Source organism: Sitodiplosis mosellana, unplaced genomic scaffold, assembly GCF_009176505.1.
Source record: "Sitodiplosis mosellana isolate CC-2019 unplaced genomic scaffold, AAFC_SMos_1.0 Smas_scaffold_1, whole genome shotgun sequence".
Lineage (NCBI taxonomy): Eukaryota > Metazoa > Arthropoda > Insecta > Diptera > Cecidomyiidae > Sitodiplosis > Sitodiplosis mosellana.
Window position 1 is genome coordinate 22,033,435 of NW_022595244.1, and position 17,794 is coordinate 22,051,228.

Genomic DNA, 17,794 nt, shown 5'->3' on the forward strand with positions numbered 1-17,794 from the left:
TTGTTTCAATATAGACAGGATTTTCCGTATAATATTGAGCTTTATTAAATAATTCATAAAATATCGTAAAAATGAACATAATTTTAACAAAAACGTCAATTTTTTGTTTGGAATATAGTATGTGCTAAATGTCCATATAAATATGTTTTTTTTTTTTCTGTAATTTTAAATTTATAAAAAGATCGAACGAGTTCGTGTGAAACATGCATCATGTCTTCTGGTTACATCTCGTTCGCTCATCGTTGGTACGGGTGGCTTACGTTCGGGAGCGATTGCATTGCCACATACTGATAGGTTGTTTCGATGATTACCATTGCGATCGGTATCGTCATCATAGCCGCCAGCAGTTGTGGGCGAGTAAAATGAGGATGATGGCAGAGGTGATGGAGTTGCTGATAGTCGATATGTTAATTGTCTGTAATTGACGGGATTAGTATCGAATTGTCAAACACCGTTCATCGATATCATTTAAAAAAAGCCACTTACCCGGCATCGGCAGAGTGATCACGGCGCCCATACGGTCCTCCTCTTCGGTTGCCATTGTGAAAGCGTTGAAATGAGTTTGCATTCAATGCTTGAATTGACATTGCACGCTTTCCGTTTGCGAAATTCGATATGGTTCTCGTGGTGGTCGTTGCCGATGCCACTGAGACACTATATTCCGAACGCTTAAATAAAGAATACACACCAATTAACATGGATTTTTACGAATGACTCATATTTTATGCATCATGAGCACACAATATTTGCACGAACAAGGGAGCGTCCACAAGCATTTTGAATGCTGTTGCAACAGCAGAAAAACAATTTTTTTCTTTCTCTTTTCAAATGATAATAACAGTTCATATTTGGCGTCATGGAATGGCGCCGTTATTTGTAGCACATTTTATTAGTTTTTATGAAGCCTTCAAAATGCAATGGATTCTACATGGTATATTCGTGTGCGCGGACCTATGCAATGCATGAAGTAGAATGTAGAAAAACACAATAAAACTACTTGATTTGCGTTCAAAGATATGGAAAAAAGTGCAGCATTCAATATGCATGAGAAAAATTCGAACAAATGTCAATACATAAGCGATATGAAATTTTTTGTTATCACTAATGAGTTTCCATATTAAGCTTGTGGCAGTAATGTAGTTGTGACTATGCAGTGCGATAATATCCAATTTAATTGGCCAATAAATTCGTAATTGTTTGTGTGAATTACCTAAATTTCTGAATATGAGGTTGACTGCATTTGTGTTCAACTGAAGTTTTTAAACAATCGTTGTGTAGGGGAAAAAATATTTTTTTGTCGATGTGAATTTCTATTGCGATTGTGGTAGGTTACAATTTCGATAACTCATCGCGAGAGAGAAGGTAGGATCAAATAGGCAGAATAATAAAGCCGAACCTTTCTATTTACTACTCGTACTTATAAAACTGGGTAATCAATCGCTGTAAATACCTTAATCGTCTTTTTGGCGGTTTGCTTAGCAACTATGCGATTGGAATGATCATGATTCAGTCGATGGTCGCTAATGTGTGGAAGATTGCAATAATCCTTGGTAGACCGTTGATATACGTTGGCATTTCCATTGCTATCGAAGCTAAATTTTCGATGTGGCGCTAGCACTAGATGGCTGTGTTGTTGTTGCTGATGCATAAGATCTGAACAAAGTCATACGAGAGACATTTGTGGACGGAATATAACAAAAACATAGGGAAAACCGTCACCATTTTTTATTCTGTAAATTCATTTTTTATGAGAGACTATACCCGTGCTGAGATAATTTTTTGTGAGACTTCGTTTGGGATTGAGTTTTATTGACTGTGGCGTTGATGGTGGTAGAAGAGCTGGTTTGGAATCGGGTTTTTGTGAATCGGTGTCGTTGTAATTGCTGTTGGTGTCGAGTTCCGTTTCAGTGTTTGTATCCTTGGCATTTTCGATTGACCGGTGATTGTGTATGGATTTGTCGAATTTTTTACCCTGACTCGATGCACGTTTTGGAAAACTCAAGTGCATCTGCACATCTGGTGCCATATCATCACTGTACGTTCCAGCCAATGTAACTGTCCATCCTTTTTATTTATTTCAAAAATAGTTCCATCATCACACACATGTCATACGCAAATCGGGCAGTAGAATTTTGTGAGAAATTTTTTTTTTGAATGGGACATTTATGAAGCATAAGCATTTTCAATATCAACAAAATAATGTTTCAATAACATGATATCTAATGCGGATATCAGAGAAAGTAATGAACAAAATATTTCAAAGTTATTTACATTGATAAACTCAAGGACATGGAATTTTGAACGATATGAAAAGCTATACGTAACACAAAACAATGATTAGAAAACACACACTAACACACACCGAAGAATGCTTATCAACAAACAAAAAGATTACCTGTTGGCTTTGACTTTGGATCGTTTGGTGTGACGGCCGTTCGTTCATCTGTAGCACTAGCCGTGTCATTGCCATAAAAATTTTGATAACGCGAATTCGTTCGAGTTTTTTGTGATTTCGAATTTGGACTTGATTCGATGTTTTGCAAACTGCGGTCAGCCCTTGGCAGATTGGGAACACTCTTTGAGTCTTGACGTCGATTCGATTTCGTACTTGAGCCGGTTGAATGTGATGAGGTGGGACTCGTTGCCGAATCCATGCTGTTATTTGTCCATTCATTTGTGGCTGGTGGCAATTTTGGAATAGATGATTTATGCTTGGTCGCTTTGTTGCCATTCACTTCATTCCCATTTCGTTCTTCAGTTTCATTGCGATTATTCGGTTCGGCATTTGCATTCAGCCGATCGTCGCTACCGTTCAAAAGTGTTTTTCGAACCTTTTTATTGGTTTTCTTCGTGCATTGCGTGTTTATTGTGTCCGATTCTTTGGAATGTGTACGAATGTGAGTGTGATTCGATCGATAATTACTTTCATAGATGCGCTCCACTGGAATGGATGATGACTTTGCTGATGCTGCATTATTATTATCATTAACTGATTGTCCTTTGTCTTGATATCGTGTCGATGTAGCTGGTGTTGTTTGTGTCGACTGTTGACGACTACTACAAAAATTGCATTTCTTCGGCGAATTCTCCGTGCGTCGTTTGTGGTGCAACGTTGGATTGCAGAAGCAACAATCTTCGCACGGTCGTTCGAATTGATTTTGGCTTTTCGACGGGCGTTCTCCATTTCGCAGGGGCGTTTGATCGGCTTCACTACTCGTGATATTAGGCAGAAAATGTGATGCATTGTCATTTTCATCGTGAATCACAATAAACGAACTGCTATCGACTCCGAATTTTATGGAGCTGTTGTTTGTCAATGTGCCCGTATCTTGGGCCGAGCACACTGTTATCGGGCTCAATGTAAACTTTCCCACTGTGTCATATTTATCCATATGTGTCATTTGCCAAACATTTTCATTGCCATTCGGCAAATGACACGATGGTTTAATTGCCACCAAATGTAATTCATTTCCATTGAGCTTCGCCGCCGAAATTTCCTTATCTTTTGCTATTGGGCTAGTTTCCTCCTTGAGATTGTTTTCTATGCTTTCGCACTCGCTGCACGGTGCGTCGAAGTGATTTTGAGCAGAGCACCGTGCATGTTTTCGGAATGGCTTTTCTTTTGATGCATCACCGCCACGATTACCTGTTGCTGACGTCTCGAATGTCTCTTCGATCAATGGCAAAATTGAGTTCGAACCTACCGACTGTATTTCCCGAGCAGGTGCTTCAGATGGAACCGATGTCAATGCACTGTCTTGTGTGGCCACCGACGAAATGGCTGTCGAAACAAGCATGTTTCGTTCGGTTTGAGCATTTGTTGGCGGAACGATTGACGCTGTTTCAGACGTTGTTGTTCCTGTTGTTGTTGGAGCTCCTATAACAGGCACAGCATCACAATGTTAAAAAAAATTGAACATTTGAAATTTTACATTTCATTTCAAGCGATACGAATCCAAACAAAAAAAAATCATACCCAACGACTAAACAAAACAAAAAAAGCAAATAACAAATGAAAACGAAAAGAAAAACAAACAAAAAATCTTTTTCTATTAAAACAAAAGAAGTTTATTCAATAAAATGTTCATTTTGTTGCATGAATTAATCAAACGTGCATTCATTTTCTTCCTTTTACTTTTATAACAAAAATAAAACGACTCATTCTTTTTGTTCATGAAAATGCAAAATCGTGAAGAAAACTCAGTTTCAAACATTTAAAAATTGAATAGCAAAATTTCAAGAATTAGTCAATAAAATCTGATGTGGTATTTGTTATTTTGTTTGATGGTAGAATTAGGCTTGGTAGAATCCAATTTATAATTGATTCGATTCATTTCGCAAACGAAAAAAAAAATGTTTTTAAAATATAAATAAATGAAAATTGAAAAGTGTAAAAAATGCAAATCAAAGTAAATCACACGCAAAATTATTACATAGTCATAATTATTATATAGGGAGATTAACAGAAATCAAAATTCAGTGGTAAACTAATATCAGACTTCATCAAACAGCTAGGCTGGTGTTGTGCATTATTTTCAAAATACCTTCTTCCATGAGCAGCCCATCGACGGGGCTGTCAACATGTGCACGACCGAAGCAATCGAACCAAGTTTCCGATTTAACTTGATCGCTTTCGATTGCCGCTTTGCCACTCGCAATTTTCGTTTGAATTCCATTCGATTGGAATTTCGGTGGTGTTGCTCTTCTGCTGGTGTCATTGCTTTTATTTGGTGAAGATGATGCTTTTGTGGCGGCGGTGGTGGTGGTGGATGTTGTTGTTTTCGATTCGGTTTCACTCGTTGGGTTTCCCGTTGAATTATTGCTGCTGGCTCGATCAACAGGTGGTGATGTGCTGTTCTGTTCATCGTTTGGTGATGAATCATACGACAAACTTCCACTTTTTTCTTCGGGAATGGAATCGAACACTTGTTGATATTTGGCACTGCTGTGTGATGAACGCTTTCCACTTCCACCGGATCCACTACTTCCAGCGATCGCAAGGCCACTTGCACGACGACTACTCAAACTCATTCGTTTCGCTGGATTCAATTTGATATGTGACTGTGGGGAAGCATTTTGTGGAGTTTTGATGAACTCAATGCCGATGTCGGTTGAATGATTGAGCGCTTCAATCAATAGATCGGCAATAATCTGATCAACTTTGGAATTATTCATCGATGAACCATTGTAATGGCTAACTGAATCACGGATTTGCGCTTTGAGTGTGCGTTGTTGGTTACCATTCAACAGGGTTCTACGGGATTTATTCTTTGCAAGTACAGGAACTGGAATTTTCGACGTGTGTTTGGCCGAAAATCGCTCAATCAACGATTGTGAAGGCGTTGAATCGGTTGGCGGTGAAGATGACGACGACTGTGATGCGTTCAAGCTATCGGGTGAACTGTTCAGACCTATTGGAATCGAGAAAAATACATCAAATTTGAAAATTTGAAACATTTTCTTGTGTTTAGTTTTTTTTTAGTCAAATCCCAACTTACATTCAACGATTTCCAAAATTTCAATACGTTTCGCACCTTCACGAATCTCTGTCTTTTGATACATACGCCTCGGTCCGCAATCACGATCGGGTGTTATCATATCGGACGGTGAATGATGGCCAAGTGTCATTTTTTGTACATTTCTCGTCGCTCTATGACTGACAATCTCTTTGCTCCGTTGCCTACTGCTGCTGGCATTTGAAGTGACTTTAATTCGTTTTTCCGCTGGATTTTTATCCGATGCCGCACTTTCCCGTGGTTTCTTTGTAGCGACCAATGGTTTGCTGGTTGTGATTGTCTTTTTGATAGCAATATGCTTAACAGCGGGCCCGGAAATGGTTGTCACTTTTTTGGTGCCATTTGATTTTTTACCCGCTTCGACGAATTTCAAGTTGCCCTGAGAATCGATGGTGTACGATTCCAACGACCCAATCTCTGACTGAAGTTGTTTGCTCTTCTTCGTCATGACTTTTATTTGTTTCTTGAGTGGTTTTGGTGATTCATCCGGAATCACTTCAAAGCTGGAAGTGTTTGTTTTACGGCCAGAGCTGCTTCTATTTGTTCCATGTTTGCTAATCAATTTTTGAATCTTCTCAGTTCGACGCTTCTGTTCGGCTTCTTTGCGCTCAACGATTTCCATTTGTCGCTTTTGCAATCGTTCACGCAATCGATCTGGCATCGTATCGGCTATCGCAGCATTCAAATCAGCCGGTATTGATACATTTTCACAGCTGGTATCACTGTCTTCAATGGGAACAAAGAATGCTTGGCTTTTTTCCACCATTTTCACATCATTCGATGCGGCATCGAGATCAGACATATTTGCAACTGCATTTGGATCATCTAAACTATCGACTAGACTGGTTGCATCATCATCATCCTCCTCCACTGTAGTTGCTGTTTTTGTTGGCCGATTTGCTTCGTCTTCGATGCGATTCCCATTTTCATCGTCATCATCATCGTGCATTGACGGAGCCGACGACGGTTGAACTTCCATCGATTCAGTTCTTGACATATCAGTCAAGCGATGCACAACCATTTCACCACCATCACCTGGGTACGTGCTCCCACTTATCACAGATATCACCAAATTTGAAGGTAACAAATCAGTGGCACTTGAATTGTCCGACAATTTCGTTGAGTATTCGGATAGCGTTTCGGTTGACAAATAATGTGGGAAATAAATTTGATCCGTGACCGGAAGCGGAAGAGACGATGGATTTGAAGCAAATTCATCCATAGCTGTGTGGTTGTCGATTTGTGTTTGACTTATACTTAGCTCAACATTGTTGCTATCACCATTTGAATCACTCTGATTGCCCTTACCTTGCACAACAATAATATTGTTTAGACTATCGACGAGTATTTGCGATATTATCGTATCGATTGTACTTTGGTCAAGTGGTTCGTGCGTTTTGAGCCGAACGACGGATTCATTTTCTATGTCAATTTCACCGCTGCTCATGTGATACGCATCATATGTACCGCCAGGCCCCTTCATGTGACTTATTTCGGTAATTTTTGATGATTTTATCGAATCGTTATCGCTATTGTTGTTGTTTCCATCACCGCTACTCTCATGAAACCATTGGCTTGATGTTTGTGAAATGGTCGATTCGGTCAATTGTTCGTGCTGCCGAAATGATGATTCATTGCTCGACATACATAGCGTTGAATCCAAAATGGCAGTCGATTCAGCTCTGGCCACTGTTGTTATGTTGATACTATCGCCTTCCATTTCAATAAAAAATGAATTATCACCATTTTTTTGCGATGAGCCATCATTGCCGTTCATTTGGTCTTCAGTTTCGAAATTTCCATTCATTTGGTTCAACATATTCGCAGCGCTTGTTATATCCAATTCTTTAGTCGCGGCTGAATTTGTGATGTTGCTCTTTTGTACTGGCGGCGATGATTTCCGTGTGCTCGACACCGAAGAAATTGTCATTAGAGATCGATCGTTCAGTGTTTCTGTTTCGATGGAGTATGATTTGCGTGGGAATGCCAACGAAGAAGCCGATGAGCTTGTCATTGAAATGGATGAATTTGTGTGTTTGATGTGTTTCATAGCGATTTCAGGAACTGAGCGATTAAAATGTGTCACCTCAAGTCGCTGACATTCCAAACACACTTCGGGCTGTGTTTCCTGCAATTTCAGGGTGCGTTTAGTGCGAAGTGAACGACTTAACGGTGGCGACAGGCTTCCCGTTCGATCCAATCGACGATATTCTTTGTGCCACAGGCGACGAAGCAATTGCTGTCGCATCGAACCGTTTGTAGGGAACATACGATTCAAATTTGAATCGGAACCAGTTGAACCAGCGCTGCCAAATCCATTTGGCACAATGGTTGATGCTGATGATCCTAATGAAGATGAAGATGAGGTGCGAGTACGTTCACGCGATTCAAATGATGGCGGGATTCGTTCTCTAGCCGGCGGTGATGGCGCTGATGTTGCATTCATATCAGAAAATACATGCTTCTGTGAGGCCAATTGATGTCTGTGAATGAAGAGTGAAAAAATACAGAGTAAATACAATTAATTCCGAATGAAATTGTTTGATTAATATGTTTTCAGAGTTCATAAAAGAGGTTTTGACCTGTGAAACCGGGCAATACTTTGACCCAAAAATATTGAAATTTCCAATGAAAAGTGGGAACATTAAACCAATCCCGACGACAGAAAATCGTTAAAATATTCCGAGAGTATAAAAATAAAAGCGAAACGAACATCGAAAATATGAAAAATTGCGGTGAAAAAGCACGTTTTTGATCAACGAGAGCGGGCGCACACTGGGGAGAATGAGAGACGGTCTTATAAAAATGAACACATAACCTGAATATTAAATTGCTTGTTTGTTAACATTTCGTCAGAGCGAGAGAAAGAGAAAAAATAATAATTGCAAAATTGCATGTCGCTCACTACACGTACTATGTTCTATTTAGCATTTTATCGTTGTTCATTTCCAACCAGCAGTCCACCTGGTTTGGAGAAATTGGTGCGCGCCATTGCACTCTCCGCTGAGAGACAGAACCTTCGACATGAACGTGAATTACGCAAAATGAAAACGTGCATTTAATCCAAAGCAATCCAATGTGGTATGTATTCAGTTGGAATGATTCGATTGCATTGCGTTGATAATGATAATGGATTATCCTGCTCAGCAGGAATAAAGACACACACACACACACACACTAACGACAGCAGCAGCACCAGCGCGGTTTCAGCACCAGCAGTACATATTGGCTGGCGCGCCCGTAGCGGTGTGGGTGCTTGAGATATTTATAATTTGAAAATTGCATTACATAAAATCCGTGCACTGTTTCATGCACTGCTACCTAGATTTTTGCTTCATCACTTACTTTCTCATGATAATCTCGGGCAATGAATGCCTTCGTCTTAATAATCCAGTGTGTGGTCTTTTTGATTTGTTGAACATTGTGGTGGTGGTGTTGGTGTTGGTGTTGTTGCTAGTGATGAAACCCATTCCGCCGAGTGGTTTATCGATTCGGCTTCGGTTGCTGTGTGTCATCATCATTTCATTTGCTGCAAACGCATTCGATTCCATGAAATGTACGCAATGTGGTGCTGGATTTAGTTGTCCTTGCCAATTCAATATGTAATCGAAGTTTTGTTCATTCAATTGTTTTTGCCTGTGAGAAAAAAAGAGAACATTGCGAAACACGAAATGTTAAATAAATGAAAAATATTCGTCGATTGAATGTCAATAATAAAAAGAAAATCTATTTTAATAAAAATTGTTTACTTTTCCCAAATCGAAAATCAATTTGCTGTAAACAGCAAAAACAATATTGACGGAGGACTGCGATGACGGTGTCGAAAATCGAAAAAGAAACGGCCATCGATTATAATAGACCGAAAAGCGAAAGTCAAGGAAATTTTGCACGCAAACAAACGAAACTGTTTGTATCGAAGAAGAAAAAACCAAAATGATTTATGCAATAAATGCTGAGCAACTCCAACCGACCCCGATAAATTTCGTACAAACTCACATTCACCGCTTGCCTTTGAAACAATGCTTTCCAACGTAGTAAGCGAGCGCGAGAAAATGGCATGGTCATGTTTAATTTAGTAAATTGATATCAAACAAAGGGAAATGACAAAAATAAAATTGCGCACAAACACACCATTCTCGCTTCTCGATTGTGATGTTTGTCGGTTTTTTCCTCTCTTTTCCCAAGTCTGGAACGTGATTTTTCACGCGAATCCAAAGTGATTCAGTCAAAACTAATGTTGACTGTAATATTTCAAAAGACGAACACTCTGTTGTTGGTAGATGGTATCCCATTAGTCAAAGAGGAAAGTTTGTGCACGGAGAGATAGCAAGCGGCGGGGAAAAATGCTTGATGTCAAATAAAATTTTGCGTTTGTTTGCATAGTAACGCAAAGTGACTAGTCGATCATTTTGCGAAATGTTTTTCAATTTATTAAACACGGGCCTCGGAGTTTATCTTTTTTTTCTCAATGATACACATCCTTTTTGTCTCTGTTTGCTGAACAACTCCAAATCGATGTGGAAGCCAAAAAGAACACGTGTGTTGAATTCACTTTTGTCTTATTATCTATATTTCCAAGCATATATTCCCTCGAGTCACGAACATTTTGCTCTATGTCTCTCGGTGTGTGTTCATTGTAGTATTTGACTTTTGGCACACGTGAAACTAAATAATATTGATAAGAAACGAAGCTCTGTACGGCTGTTGTTTCTCTAAATCAAGCGTTTTTATCTCGGAAAAATTCCGCAAACGCATATAAATTATGCACGAGATTTGCTCAAATAAATGGGAAATAATTCACGATATAAATGGAAACCGTAACTTCAACTAATTCCAATTATATGTCAAATGTAATCGAATCAACAAGCTCAACTTGAACAATGAACAGTCAGACTTGAAGCTTACAAGCAACGCAGACAAACCAAGAAAAGACGAAAAGAGAAAAAAGTTAGACAATGAGAAATGAGCCATCAGAAAGATACGATATACGTACTGTTATTAACAATTCGAGATAATATAGCTTATCTTTTATTTGCGGTAAACGAAGTAAATTTAATTTGTGCTACCGCACGAAACACCCATCGATGTCGATAAATCCATGTGTTTGGACGTTTGAATGCCAAGAACAAAGCATCGCTTCACACTGTTGCTAATCGAAACTGACATATTAATCTCTTTTCGATTCCGAGCCAACCGGAATTATTTAGTTTGATTTCGAAGACGAATAGTGTAATTGTCACACGAACTGAACTACAAAATGGGCCATCGAAACCATCGCAAATGGAGTTTGTCATTCCGAAGTCAGTGGAAATTCCATTCTCTTCTACACTGCGCTCTCAAAAATTCAATTTGAATTGAGTGCCAATGAGAGATCAACGTGTGCCTCGCAATGTTCTCAATTTAATCAAACACCGCGTGCATGGTCTTTGACAAGAAAACAAATGTGTGCTGTCGCCAATAAAAATATATCTTAATTCTTGCATAATCCATAAAGCGTGTACAGTTTTTCAAGGCATATCCAGCCATCGGCTGGATGCCGTGTCTATATGTTACATTTGCTGAGTACGCGCCAACCAAGCACCTCACATTCTGGGTGGCTTTTGCATTTTTTCCCAACTGTAGCTTTCGAAAGAAAAAAGGTATTTATCACGCAATCGTCACGTATCGCCAAAAAGCTTAGTAATAAACGTAATTATAGTGTGTGGAATGTGCCATTTTGAAACTCAAGTCTTCAGGCTGTGTGAGTGTGTGAATTGAATGAAAATTTGGGGGAGAACCGATTAATTCCATTAAAACAAAAGGTTCACAAGCAACGCAAACAAACATATACCAGCCCACTGATGACAAAGCATCGACGCACATGAAAATATGCACGCTCCGCTTTTGTTTCTCTCTTTCTCCCTCTCTGTCTCGTGACGCTTTTTCCAGAAAAAAAACTTTAATCATCCTGCTTTAATATTGTAATGAGTTTATGTTTGCTTTTGACACGCAACTATAGTTTTGGTTACAACGCGTTTTCCAATATAACACAACGCGTTTAATGAAGAATTGAGCAAAAAAAAAACACGAAATCGATTTACTACAAGCACAAAGCGTTGACCCAACATATTACGAACTTGAATTATGCGACGGATTTATGGCTCATTTTATGTTCAATCGCCCGGCGTTTTTTTTTTGTTCGCGTTTTAGTCTGCAGTGTGTATACATTCATGGTCTAAATAACGTCCATCGTGTGTATTCATAACACTCTCATTCTGATAATAAACACATGGAACGCAAACATGTGAAACCTGTAATTGAATTTTAGTCCAGCACCAATGGAATAACCACAACGCCATTAAACAACGGCCACATCGCCGATTCAACCGTAACCGTCTTCCGATAATAAATCGGATACATTAAATTAAATGCTCCTTTACGAATTTTACTAACAGTCATTTAACATCATATATATTTGGTTGGTTCTGTCTCAGTATTTGGGCCAATTATTCGACACTGATTTCAACCGTTTCAGTTAGAAATGGCTCAGACTGGACGTATTTCAAAATTCAGGTACATTTACATCAACTGATTGAGGCATTTGAAATATTCAAATGGAAAGTTCGTCCATTTTTTTCCATTCAGTTTTTTTTTTCGTTTTGCGTCAACCAATCGCTTTAAACATTGAGATATGTATTAATGTAATGGCGAATGAATGCAAATAAATTCAACCTTCATCAAGAAAGGGCCCATTTGAATATATATTCGTAAATTCAAACGAAGAAAACAAACCGATTTATTGGTTTTCTTTTGGTTAAAAGGAAACAGTCGTTCATACGGATTAAATTCTGTTGTGACTTTCCTCGGTTTTGAATGAACATGAGCGCTTTTTTCTAGGGGCTAATGAGTATTCGAAAACGTTCTACGTTTCGGAAAAAAATGACTTTATTCGTATTTTGAAGCAAGCATTCGCAACGCTCCCATATAAAATGTATGGAAGCATTCGCAGTGGCATTCGTAAACATTCGAATGCGAGTATCACGCGAATGCGCTGCGAATGCGGCGCGAATGTTTACATACATTTTATATGGGAGCGTTGCGAATGCATGAATCTACACGAATGCCAGTGTCAGCTGTCAATTCAACGCTGAAACATGTCAAAAAAAATTTACACATAAACAAAACAAACATTTATTCACAATCTACTGGTTGAATTCGTATAGATGAGCTCAAACGTACAGATTTATGTGTTGATGAAACCACAATCTGAGTGAGATCTATTTTGAACAAGTAATTTCGGACGTTTTGTGATAGTATTGTTCTATAAGTCAATGGCACTGCCCAATGCTTGTTCAAAGCATTTCATTCATTTACATAAATTTACGCAACGATTGATCGATGCTCCTAGAAATCTATTAACTGTGCGTGGAATAAAAAAAACATCTAAAGGATGCAAAGCATCAATTTAACGAGCGTGTAGTCATTGAGAACAAAATGAATTTCTATTGAATTTGACAATAGTGTTTGTGTATAGGCTATTGAATTTCAAACAGCGTTAACGTAATATATTATTAATGACCATTTTTAACCGAAAAAAAATATAAATTGACATTTGTAAGCAAACCCATCACAAGCATTCGTAGCCATTCGTATTTGATACGACGCATTCGCAAGGTATTCGTATTAAGTGCGTGGCATTCGCAGCATTCGCAGCATTCGCGAGAGTCATATGCCCCTAGGCTTTTTTGCGTGCGGCGTAGAAGATATATCGATTTCCAACTCAAGTACACCGTCTAGAACTCCATGCGACTGGCGTCATTCTTTCCACAACATGAATAATTGATCAATAAATCGCTACGTTTACAAGTGCAAATAGACAACTAAATGTTGAAAAGAAAATTTCCACATTAGTCCACTTCTTTATTTTTTGAAAATCGATTTTTTACCACAATCGTTGGAATGAACCGAAATTGGGCTTCCGTGAGAACATTTTCGGACACAAGTGCTCAATCTGACTGTTGATTACAGCATGGAAAGAACGTTTCGGAAGCCACATTTTTCGATTCCGTTTTTTAAGATTGTTTACTAAACAATATTTAGTTGATGATGAACAAAAACGTCCAAATGATTCAAAGCATGACAATGAACTCACCGTTGAATGAATGAATAGTAGTTGTGTAAATACTGTACATCAGTTACGCTATTATTATTTTGTGGTGTATACCATAGCTCACGAATTGTCCTTAAAACTTTCTCAAAGTCGTTTATATTTTGACCTGCAATAAAAAACACAATAGGTTTAGTAGAAAAATCTAAAGGTATTTTATCTAGAGTGAAATTGAACTGAAATGAATTTTAAAATAATAAAAAAAATTTATTCATTGAATGAGTTCTATTTTGTATTTGTTGAACATCGGATGTTCAACATCCATTCATGAGTTCCATTTTTACATTGTTGCAAATTGCAGCGTCACAATATTAATCATCATCATATTCAAAAAATACTTTGTTGCAGACTCCAAATGTCTATACTTTTATCAATCAGAGTGCAATAAGCAATAAAACCATATAAAATCCACTTTCTACGTCTTTTTTGTTTGTGTCTACTTCCAGCTGACCTGTTTCCTCTCCAAGTGCACGTGTGTTTTCCGGCAAAGTGATATCGTATCGAACAGTGATATCGTTTGATTAGGAATGACAAGAGAGTTGTAGGCAAAAAAAAACTGAACCTTGTTCTAATTCGAGGTGCTTTGAAGCATAATAATGAAGCTATTACTACGTTCATTTATCAGCCCCATGACGTCTCTACAAATTCTTTGCCATTTGTGTTTGGTAGCAAAAAAAGAGTAAAGCCTGTCTGCATTAGATAAAAATGCTATTTTCGAATGCTGATAAGAAAACGGAAAAGAGTTGACAATAGCGCTTATCAACGGTGTGATAATCGTGATCAAATGATGGGGTCTCGTACTGCGAGCGCCACATGCAAACCCCAATGTTGGTTCTTCTGTCTCCGTTTCGAATGAGATGCACTGCAGCTTCATTTTAAGCGGCCCGGATGCTCTTGGACTTGTTCGTTCGCCAACAGAATTGTATCATCAATTTCAATTTAGAAGAGCATTCTGAACAGACGGAAAACTAGTTCGAATGGTCTGAACTTTGACAAAGGGCACACAGAGCTTGTATTGCGGATAGCAATCAATTTTACAGTAGCAGTGGAGCATACATCGAGAGAGAGAGAGAGAGAGAGAGAGAGAGAGAAACGAATTGAATAAATTGAACTAATTGACAGGCGCATTTGTGATTCAGAACTTTTACCGTATAAACTTCAAGTGTGACCTAAATGTTCCTTGGTGGAACAATAGCCGACACACTGTATTGATCGTTAGTTCTCTGCCATATCGATTTTAATTAATTCAATTTCACTCCTTTCAACTGATAAACGTAAGGGCAGGGGAAATTGTTTTTCTTTTTTTCGTCATAGGAAAATGTCAACAAAATTAACACTCCTTTGTTTTGCAACTGCTCATTGTTTTATTTAAATTCCGTGTGATCAACAACGTAGAGATAGAGACAAAAAAGGAGAGAAACAAGTGTCAATACTGTCATTTCTGTTATCGTCACGAGAGTGCTGTTTTGCATTCGCAACTGACGCACAGTAGCACCATAAGCGGTCATACTGTGTGCTTATGGAGATATTGAACTTTTTTCTGTTGCACTTAGATACATGCAATCCTGATGTTTATCCAAGATAGCTGTATAACATCGCATCGTTTGAGATATTTACATTTTATGCATATTCACAACGGCAATCCGATTTATTTGCTTATTCTCTCCTGAATTTGGCATACGGAGTATCACACAAAAGGCTTTGTTTTTGCTTTGCTTTCCTTGTCAACAATCTCAGCTCGAATTTAGTGCACAAACAAAGCTAAGTTTAACATTTAAAATTTAATAAATTTTTCATTTTTATCGCTGTCATTAAAATACAAATTTAATCATTTGTTGTTGCTTTGAGATTCCGGAGGATTTTCGCAGTTGATTATTGAAGCCATTTAACAATGCAAATCTTGTTAAACATGAATTTTTGTACAGATCAAAACACTAATTATTCAAAACAATCGTTTTTTTCGGTAAACTCAAAAAGCTTCATTTTCTTTATAAACACGACGTTAAAATCGAAAACGTTCCTAACTTTTTTGTGGATTTTCATTCAAAATGCCTTTTTTCCAAACGAATGCACATCTGGCATACAGATTTTTGGTATCGATCGGTTACTAGGCGTCTTTCTATTTCAAAATGCAGTTAAAAGAACCATTTAAAATGTTCAAAGTACGAAAAATCAATCGAAAATTCAATTAAAGAAATCATTGGTTTTCTTGCTCTGAATACGACGGAAAATTCATTAGATTTAGTCATTTCAACTGGCACTCGAGAAAGAGCGAGAGAGAGAGAGAGATGAAAGCAAATGGGTTTGTATTTCAACGAATTTGAAACCAACAGAACTTTGTTTAGCCACACTAATGAGAAGTCATGCTTGAACTATTCTATTTTGGCAGTTTCGTTTGCATCCATTTCATTCGGGATTGTGCATGGGTTTGTTTGCTTTGCGCAAAATATTAGAAATTTAATTAAGAAATTCATTTGTGATGGCAGAGCAAAGAAAAACCGATGACGGCGACGGCAGCAAAACAATTGCATTGTAAATATGGTATGAATGAAGCACTTGATGAGATGTAAGCTAAATAGAGTAGAGTTGCCATGTGTTTCGAAGCACAAATTCTGTATGCGAAGGAATTTGGACGGATTTTATAGCAGGAATTTTTGCTATATAATGAATGACAGTCGTGTCAATATCATTCGACCTATTTTTTTTCGAAATCTCATTTACCGCTTCGTTGCATTCAATTGAGGCGAGACAAAGTGTAGAAGATTTAACAAGATGCAGATGCATCTTTATGGCGCTTGACGTTATCTTAGCGATGCATTCATGTTTGAAATTTATGTGAATCGACTTTGGCACCTACGCTAAGCCAGTCATTACTATGCATTTGCGCTCGTAAATCCAAATTTGCTATCAGATCGCGCACAAAATAAGCCTTATATCAGCATATGATATCAACACGAGATTTTTCGTTGATAAAATTCACATTTTTTTCTGTGATAATTTATCACTGATAAATAGAGCACATATCGCTTTATATAAGCAAAATCTACTACGTTTTTGTTGTTTTTTGTCGGTCACACATCCACTTAACGTTAAATATACGCAAAAAAGCGTTGAATTGAAACCAAATTTGATGCACGAGTGATATATTATAACGGCAATTTAGGAGACCGACAGTCAACGAACGATAGAAAAAGTGAAAAAGACGCAGAAAAAAGAGAATAATTGAAAGTTAAATGTGTTTTCATTTGCATAGCAAATGACAAATCAACAAATTCAAATGCATTTTGCCGCGCATCGTTTTTTTCTATTTTTCTCTCTCATATTGTTTGTTTGGAGTCTAACATATTCTTTCTCTCTCATATTCAGATGACGCGTTGCATATGTATTCACTTAGTAGCTGCAAATGTTTTTCCATATGGTATGGCGCACTCCAGTGGCGTGCCCAAATGACTTGCTCAGTGCAAACACGTTTTGATGTCGCAAGCAAGCCGATTTTAATTGTATTAAAATCATAGACGTGTCTAACTGAATTGAATATTTCCATTCTTAAGTGAATTTTTATGTAAATTTCGTCGCAGAATCCTCTCTTCATCTCCCTCTGCTATTTTTGATGCTTCTGCTGCATCGCACTTGATCGAAAGCATGTTCTATATCAAATGAGCTCACTTCCCATGAACATCTGATTGCAATTATAAATTTATGCTTGAGCAGCGTCAACTAAGCGTCATAAAATGACGTGCGTCTGCAATCGTCTTATAACGAGACGTGTCATTGTTCGCCAACATCTCAAGAACCGGTAATAATATGCGATTTACACTGTCTGCTATGGAAATTTCATTGATTATTACCCAAATTGACATTTGATTATATCGATCTTTTCGACGTAAATATGTTAATTTCGTTAACCTCTCTCTGCCGCGCCGAGTCAATGAATTAGTTCAAAATCCATGTACCGAAATGAAGATGTTGGATTACATTACCGAAATGAAAACACGTTCATTGGGCCAATCATTGAGTATGATGCATTTGCGATTCTCGAGAAGTGCATTCACCCCGATATCAAAAACACCCATACGATTTGCAAATTACTTTCTGTTTTGCGTTTTCTCTCTCTCTCTCTCTCTCTCTCTCT

General features: G+C 37.9%; 1 protein-coding gene across 5 annotated transcripts in view; it reads right to left on the reverse strand.

Moving 5' to 3' along the window:
* Window positions 1-57: 57 nt before the first annotated feature.
* The window catches only part of LOC129575254 (uncharacterized), a 25,939-nt gene continuing 8,202 nt past the window's right edge, over window positions 58-17,794 (reverse strand). Inside the window, exons 1-11 of one of the 5 annotated variants that reach the window (XM_055458443.1) lie at window positions 14,114-14,439; window positions 13,648-13,771; window positions 8,862-9,152; window positions 5,499-7,999; window positions 4,545-5,411; window positions 3,860-3,877; window positions 2,396-3,781; window positions 1,762-2,064; window positions 1,451-1,653; window positions 487-668; window positions 58-415 (exon numbers count right to left, since the gene is read on the reverse strand). In XM_055458443.1, the coding sequence (XP_055314418.1) occupies window positions 172-415; window positions 487-668; window positions 1,451-1,653; window positions 1,762-2,064; window positions 2,396-3,781; window positions 3,860-3,877; window positions 4,545-5,411; window positions 5,499-7,999; window positions 8,862-9,067 (5,910 nt within the window). In that variant the 5' untranslated portion in view covers window positions 9,068-9,152; window positions 13,648-13,771; window positions 14,114-14,439 and the 3' untranslated portion in view covers window positions 58-171. Of the gene's footprint in view, window positions 416-486; window positions 669-1,450; window positions 1,654-1,761; window positions 2,065-2,395; window positions 3,782-3,859; window positions 3,878-4,544; window positions 5,412-5,498; window positions 8,000-8,861; window positions 9,153-13,647; window positions 13,772-14,113; window positions 14,440-17,794 lie in introns of those variants that run through there. The other 4 variants (XM_055458423.1, XM_055458433.1, XM_055458451.1 and 1 more) reach the window with 4 other exon arrangements.